We start from the raw sequence: 8,370 nt of genomic DNA on the forward strand, positions 1-8,370 counted from the left end.
ACACCTCTTGAATACTTGAGAAGTACATTCAATTTTTCTCTAGGCTGACTTCATTCTATATCCTCCTAATTACAGAACGGTACGTGGAATTTCTGCCAGATGAATACTTGTAGCAAGAAGTTGGATGGGCTTTGTACCCAGAAGCATGTCAATCACTCTGCAACATACATTTGGGAAGGGTCTGTCACCAATGGGTGAGAGCCCCAGATCCTGGACAGGACGTTACATTACAAACTTAAGCACAACTGAGATTGCTTGTTATCGAAGGTTGTATGCCTTTTAAAAATGTATATCCTCCTGTCCTTCAGTGCCATAAAATAGCACTGGCGTTTCCATTCCCTGTTTAAGCAAATGTGAGAAGAAAATTCTGAGCTCTCGTCCTTCCTCTGCTGAACAGATGTAGGTTGTAGAGATTTGGAACACCCTCCCACGCTTTTTCAAGAGGAGAGAATGGGTGCTGGATTGAACAGGCTCCTGTGCTATATAGCACATCACTTGGATTAGCTCTTTTCAGGATGTAAATATGCATGGAAGCTTTACTAAACTGAACAACTGCATGTGTGCAGGTTACGTTACATCCCATCCTCTGTGTAACATTTGCTTGTAATGCAGGTCGCTCAGAGTTACCTATATATGGAGAACTTTCTGTTATCTTCAAAAGTGGGCTTCTAATACTTAAACACTTTCTGATTATAGGGAATACAACATACTTATGGGAGTTTCTTCTGGACCTTCTCCAGGACAAAAATACTTGTCCTCGATACATTAAATGGACTCAGCGAGAGAAGGGAATCTTCAAACTTGTGGACTCAAAAGCTGTCTCCAAACTGTGGGGAAAACACAAAAACAAACCTGACATGAACTATGAGACTATGGGAAGAGCTCTGAGGTAAAAACTCTTCTGTCTTTACGTTATCTGCTATAAATTTGAATCTGATTCTTAATTTTGCCTATAGAAGTATAATAGTTCTGTAATTTTAAAAGCTTTTCCCTCTTGCTGACTTAGCTGTTCAAAAGTAACAGTCTGGCAGTTCCTATTGCTTTTTATGTTTCCAGTTAATTTGCAATTTAATTCCTGAAGTATGTATTTAAAAGGTCAGATGATTTTCAACTAGATCCTTCAGATACTTTGCCAGTATGCTCTGCCAGCTTCTTTCCGTAACCTTCTCACATGGTAGGTTTTACTGTGGTTACTTCAGATTTTCTTGTTAGTGTAGAATGAGTTTTTTTAAAAAAAAATCTGTCACTATGTTGGTTACTACTTCATTGTACTTTTCTTGCAGATACTACTATCAAAGAGGAATCCTTGCGAAAGTTGAGGGACAGAGGCTTGTATATCAGTTTAAGGAGATGCCAAAAAATATAGTTGTCATAGATGATGACAAAAGCGAGTCCTGCAGTGAAGATTTGTCAATGCCTACAGATGAAAAGTCATTGGAAAGAGTGTCTTTATCTGCAGAAAACCTTTTAAAAGCAGCAACCTCTGCACGTGGAGGAAAAAATTCGTCTCAGTTAAGCTGTACTAGAACAGAAAAAGCAGTCACCAGAGTTGTGAATATTGCCTCACCAGCGCATGACACATCGTCATCTCGTCCCTCAACTACCACTACTACTGTCCCAGCAACGACAGCTCCCAGGTATGTATTAATGTGGCTTGAGCTTGTCATTCGCTAACGACAAGCAATTTTTTGGTTAGGAAGCTATCTTATAGTTTCCCATTGTATGTTTGAAATGTTGGAAATAATTTCTGATTTGCGAGCAGCAGTGTAACATGGTAGAATACTATGAAAGTCTGATTTATAAGATCAGAGCCAACTGTCAATACGTTTGCCCTCACGTATATTTTAAATTATGTAGAGAGAGGGAGGGGAAAAGAGAGATATGAATGCTGCTTAATTTCCAAATTGCTAGATATGGAAAAGGTTTCGGTTTTTGTTTCTGTGTTTGGTTGTTTGTTTTGGTGGTTTATTTTCTTTTTTCCTCTTCCTCCCCTCCCCCCCCCCCGAAGAACTAATTAAAAAATTTTGTAAATCCTTGATTTGTATATCCCGTTGCCATCTCTAATGGTCCCCTGTGTTTTGGCTTAAACGCACACATCTTTATGTTGCAGGACTGTACGTGTGGCAATGCAAGTGCCTGTTGTAATGACCTCTCTGGGACAGAAAATCTCAACTGTGGCAGTACAGTCGGTAAACGCAGGGTCGCCGTTAATAACCAACACAAGTCCAACCACAGCAACAACTCCAAAGGTAGTAATCCAGACAATTCCTACTGTGATGCCAACCTCTGCGGAAAACAGAGACAAAATCACAATGCAGCCTGCCAAAATCATTACCATCCCTGCCACGCAACTCACGCAGTGTCAGTTACAAACAAAAACGGGCCTGTCGGGGTCAGGAAGTATTAACATAGTGGGAACCCCACTGGCTGTTAGAGCACTAACCCCAGTGTCTATAGCTCATGGGACACCAGTAATGAGACTATCAGTGCCTGCTCAGCAGGCATCTGGCCAGACTCCTCCCAGGGTGATTAGTGCAGTTATAAAAAGTCCAGAAGTTAAATCAGACACAGCGGCTTTAAAACAGGAATGTGAAGTGAAAACACTGCAGCTGGTAAAAGAAGAGAAGCCAGCAGATGGGAGCAAGACTGTGACCCACGTAGTAGTAGTTAGCACACCCTCAGCTATTGCCCTTCCCGTAACAATGAAAACAGAAGGAATCATAACGTGCGAGAAATGAAGAGTAGGTTGCTTCCAGCATGGACTTCTAGACTGTTACGGTTTTGAATATACTGACAGAATTGGGGGAGGGAAGTGGATGCGATCACCAAGTCGAAAAGGAGAGTTCTGAAATGTTAATAAACATGCATATGTTGAAGATATACTGGAAAAAAATTTATTTTCCCATGTTTCAGTGGGAATTGAACCACATTGATGTGCTGACAAAAACTGCCTCTTCCAGTTGGGAGACAGCTGAACCTATGGAGAAGGAAAGATAGAGGGACTGAAAAGGGACCAAACAGTTCACTACGTTACCTGTTACCAAATTACACTAAGACCTGGAACACTAAAAGAGAGTTGTGTGAGAGGTTTGCCTTGGTTTTCAGTTTTCAGGGGGAGAGGAAAGTCTCATTGTTACAAGTGGCAAATTTGATGCATTTTATATGCATACCAGCAATTATTACTGTGTGACCACAGTATTCAACTGGTGCTATGTGAAAAACTCTGCTACTAGGTCTTGTAGAATGTGAAATAAAGGAGAAGATTAAAGAGCTTCTAAAAGAAGACAGAGACCTAGAGGGATTTTTGTATCATACAGCTTAAGGAGATTCGAAATGAAAGCCTTAGACTGATTTTCAGTTATCGTCTTGAAATAAGCTAATGGCTTGTTTGTGTAAAGCTTTTTTATTAAAACAAATTTTTTAAAAATCTTGTACCTAGCACAGTATTGTTATAGAATTACATGTAAAATATTTTGTATGGTAGTTAAAAGTCTGTCTAAATTTCTTAATTGTGGACAAAATAGCAGCAGGCTTTGCGCCTTCTGCTGTAACATGCCTGTGTCTCTCACTCTAGCCTTGACATCCCCGCATACATTTCAGTTTCAGCTCTACTCTGTCACTTGAAAGGTCACACCCAGCATGAGCTTTTTGTCAGGTAGTTCTAAACCTGTAAATTTTTTTTTAGTCGAAGTTAAGAGGGAAGTACCAGTGTTCAGAATGAACTATAATAGTTTGTATATTCAACATTTGAAGTATATTCTATTTTGTTGTACTCTTGTTTCAAAGTGTATTCAAGTAGGTTTTACTGAAATATAGAAACGAAATTTAATGGTGTTTGGTCTGCTTTTTATTTTTTATTTTCAACCTATTAACCTTCTTTTATGCTTATTTGAAATCTTCAGGCATTCAGCCTAAGAGAGCTGATACAGTGTGGTAGTTTGGAACTCCTCACTGCTCTGGTACTCTGAACGGCTGACCAACTCTCCCATACAGTATACTGAAATATTGTTCATTGAAGTATCTGAGGAGCTTGAGCTAGTTGCTGAGGTAACTTCTGAGAGGGATCTAGTTCTCTGACACTTTTTCAGGACGATGAGCTTACGCAGTGTTCTTGCATTGTGGCTAATCACATGAGTGCCTATGGAATAGCTTGAGTAGCTTAAGAAGTTATTGCCCTCTGTCTAACAGGTGATAACTTTGTGTGCGCTCCCAGTTGTTGTAATGCAAAGAAGAAAGGGGTTGCTTAAATGACTCTGAGAACTTCTAGAGCTCTGTGAATGACCTAACTATTCCTCCAGCTACACCTTAATTTCCTACGGCTGCACTGCAAAGGAAAGGTAGGAGTGAGCAGATGTGGCTATTCTAGTGTACTAATCTCTCTGATGACCTCAGAGGCAAGTACAAAGTACTAGTAGGTAGAAATGGTGAAAAAAGAGAAATACTAAGTTATACTGCTGGTCCTTCTCATGTTATTGCTGTTGTCATTTCCAACTATTACTATTTTGGGTTCCGCACAAATACATGACTTGAGGTCTTTTTCTGGATGAAGTAAGTATCTGAATTGGTTTTCCATTTATAAATGCACTGTAGTTATGGGTGTCATGATACTTTACTACAGGGTAAAGCTCGGGTGAGAACACAGTCCACAAATTGCTCCATAGTTGCAGTCCACATGCCAGAGTTTGGCTTAAAATAGATTTAGGGTAGCTTATCCTGTTTTCATGGGGCCCACACTGGCACTACAACGGTTACTGGAGAAGCAGCACATCAGCTTGCAGGTAGCCAGGTGCCCAGTGGCATCCTCAGTTCCTAGTGAGATGCCCCGGAAAGTCTTCAGAGCAGGAACTCAGGTCATCTTGAAATAATCTGTCTAAATGACCATCTAAGTACTTCGTTCCTGGAGGAGCAATTTTAACAGAGATCTGGAACTGAGGTCTTCAGTAATGTTAAAGGAGACCAAAATAAAATATTTATATTGGAGTTTATTTTTCCCTTTAACTTTTAATACTGAAAAATGAGTTACCTCTATAGTCCTAGCAGTAATCCCCATTCTTTCCTTTGACTGGTAAGAAATGTCGGAATAGCTCCATGCAGCCAGGCCAGCTTGTGGGGAACTTTGAAAGTCTCCTGAAAAAGGGCTTCTGTCTCATGCTCTAAGCAGGGAAGCAGAGTTAAAGAACAAAGGAATGAAGAAACTGAAGCAGGTAAAAAAGTGTGATGCAGAAGACAGCAATCCCTTCCACCAGCAGTTAACCCAAAGAAGCAAAGGTTCTTACAGATGAGCTGTGTTTCTGGCCTGGGGTAGAGGACAAAGATGCCTTCACAGGAGGAAATGTAGAAGGAAAAGGATTTATGTTGCCAAGGAAGAGGCAGGACAGAAAGGGAGGTAATGGGGCAGTTGGGCAATGGGATGACTAATTTGGTAGTATGAGAGGCACTAATGTTCTGGGTAAAGGGAAATGGAGCAGTGTGAGAAGAGGCAGGTAGAACAAATTGGAGCTAGAAGACAAGAGAGAAAAGTAATAGTATTTTAAACCTCACAGTTGTAAGTCTTTTCTGTAAGAAGTCCTTTTCTAAATGGCTGTTAATTGATCATTTATAAAAAAGAGATGCTGTATCTCCGAGCACGAAATGTCTATCTCTGGAGTATTTGTAGTTAAGACCTTTCTGCCACCTAATTTAGATACACTGGAAGTCAAATGGGGACAAACTATCTTCCTGGAAATAGATAAGGATCTCCAACTGATGACCTTCTCTAAGTTAGAGCCAAGACTTCATCGTGTAATGGCAAAAATGAAAGGAATGGAGGTGCACAGCTCTGCTACTGGTGAGACAGGTGGCTCACAGCCATGCTTTGAGACGCTGCTGTTACTATCGGTGCTGCATCTTGCCACAGAACTGGCAATGGCCCTTTGGCTCTCTCCCCTGGCCACCCGGTGAGCAGCACGCGTGCTACTCATGTGCCAGAGGACATTTATCAGAAGTTTAAGTGCTGCAAGAATCTCAGTCTTTATGAGGATATGCTGTAGCTGAAATGGAAAGGGTACTTAACCTGGTTTCAAACAAGACCCGTTTTGTTAACTTTTCCATGTATGCCTTTATACTCCTCACTTTTTTTAATTTAGCTGCTAGGTAGAAGTACGGACAGGCTTTTTGTCACCATTGGGTAGTGATTTCAGCATATCAGGTTAAGCACAGCTCTTCAGCATTGCTTTGTGTGCATGTGGTTCCTCTGAGTTGTTCTGAGATCTGTTTGTTCATCAGAGGTGGTATGTAATCTAGGTAACAAGCCACGTCTCTTAAAAGGGGTAGCCTCTCCCTGGGGGTTTCTGCAGCTATGTGTCAGAGGGGCAAGATTCCTACCTGTAACTGGAAATCTCAAATAATTCTCTAGGTCTCTGTGAGCTTGCTCTTCAACATGCTGCTTTATGCTGACATAATTACTACGTGGGCAAGAAATCTTTTTACTGGTGGTGTTGGAGGACGTGACCTCAGCATGAGGGAGCTTTGGTCAGTTTTGTAACATCTGAAATGGACAAAGAGACGCTAAAACATTGAAGAAGTTAGTATTGAGCAGTAGTCCTAGTCTTTTGCAATCCTGTTGAAAAACCTGTCATTCTGTCCATGTGTGAAAGCGGGACTGGCTTTTACGTCTAAATCCGGTGGCTCATGTAGAAGAGTCCAGGCTTAACTCATCCATGGCAAGTAGTAACTTTTCATGATGTGTGAGTAGAATGAAACTCTAGTATGAAGTGAGAATGCTTTATACAGAAGGCATTGAGACTTCTACAGCTATAAATACAAACACTTTAATTTTCCAAATAATTACTATTGTAAATCATAGGAGGGATGGGGTAATCTTGTGTAATCCACAGGAAAAAAATCTAACTGTGAGTTTTAACTCAGGATAAAGACCTGAATATCAAAATTTCTGCGTTGTGGCAAGAAAAATTGAAAGGGGAATCCCACCCCGCAGACCACTGGTTTTGTTACTCTCATTTGGATAAAGACCATCTTGCTTAGCAAAGGGTTCTGTGTCTTGACACAACTCAGGTGGTCCGGGTAAAGTGTGCTGCAGGGAAGGCTGAGCTCATGGGATGATCTGCTAACTGATTTGATCAACTTTAGGACTTTGGAGAATTATGTCTCAGCAGATCAAGGATCAGTAAGACAGAGGCAGTCAAGAGTTGATGAGAAAGTGGAGAGGTGCCTGAAGCCTCAGTTGTTAGGCACTGTGACACATGCAGCAGGGATCTCAGTTACACGTCAAGATTGCCACAGCCAGAACAAGCTAAAATCAATTTCTGCCTTGTAGAGATAGTTCAAATAGCAGGTATTAAGCTTATTAAGGGAAGAAGATCCAAGTGACACTAATTCTGATCTAATTGTTCTCGAGAGAGAGTGTTTTAATAAGCTTGCAACAGCTTCTGCCTTTCAGCAAATGAAGTGGGTTATTTCTTCCTTCAGCTAGCTTGAGGGTGAGGGAAAACTATCACTGCTAAAGCTAATGCCTCTTTTCTTCAAGATTAGAGCAAGGGATCTGTTGAGACTTTTTAAAGCCGTGGTGTGCTTATAAGGCAGCCAGCCACAAGAGGAGCTTTGAAGACATTTTTACTGTAAGAAAGAGTCATACTGCTACATAGGAAAAAAAATCAAAAGCCTTCCTGCTGCTTCCTGTGAAAAATATTTACTTACTGATATTTATGGCAGGCAAAAGCATTTCGGTGCTACAGGCTGGCCTCTTGCTGAATAAAACAAAGCAAGAGCACTATTTCACTTAAGTTTTCCAAAGGAGTCTGTCTGCAAAACACATTTTCTAGCAAGTACTAGAATAAATGGGTGAAGCGGATTGGGAAGTTACCAGTTAATTTATGCATCTTGTCTACCTTTTATTAAAATACAGCAGAAAGGGTTCACTGTTGTGCTGTAGCAAGGTTGTATGATTTTCTTGAGTATGATAATATTAAGAATTGCCTTGTTAGGGGGAGAGTCCCCAGCCTTTTCTTGGTTATTCAGCCCTCCCATCACCTTCAAAATTGCCCTTTAAGGACATGAAGCAGTGAACATCTGCTGTCACGTGTCCAGGCTGAAATAAGAATCCCAGCCCTTTCCACTTCAGAAGAGCTGTGCAGTGATGGCAGTATCATACAAATCATGCTGTTTCTCCACAATTTGGTTTCTTTTGTAGGAGAGTTAATATTGAAAGCAAGGGTCTGAGTACAATGGTGTAAGAATCATCCCGATACCAACTATCATCACCCTGTGAGAGCAATGGTGGCAGTTTTGTATCTGCAATAGTTCAGCTACTGCTGGTAAACAAAGCCTGCCATAATCAGTGCTATGGCTCTGTGCCCTGGCAGTGGTGAAACA

At 40.9% G+C, this 8,370-nt stretch overlaps 1 protein-coding gene across 7 annotated transcripts in view; it reads left to right on the top strand.

Moving 5' to 3' along the window:
• Positions 1-3,834, top strand: part of ELF2 (E74 like ETS transcription factor 2) — a 37,363-nt gene extending 33,529 nt beyond the window's left edge. For all 7 annotated transcript variants that reach the window (XM_064450439.1, XM_064450438.1, XM_064450440.1 and 4 more), the window contains 3 exons: positions 697-889; positions 1,284-1,637; positions 2,111-3,834. In XM_064450439.1, coding sequence (XP_064306509.1) covers positions 697-889; positions 1,284-1,637; positions 2,111-2,738 — 1,175 coding nt within the window. In that variant the 3' untranslated portion in view covers positions 2,739-3,834. The remainder of the gene's footprint in view (positions 1-696; positions 890-1,283; positions 1,638-2,110) is intronic.
• The last annotated feature ends 4,536 nt before the right edge of the window (positions 3,835-8,370 follow it).

Source organism: Phalacrocorax carbo, chromosome 4 (genome assembly GCF_963921805.1).
Source record: "Phalacrocorax carbo chromosome 4, bPhaCar2.1, whole genome shotgun sequence".
Lineage (NCBI taxonomy): Eukaryota > Metazoa > Chordata > Aves > Suliformes > Phalacrocoracidae > Phalacrocorax > Phalacrocorax carbo.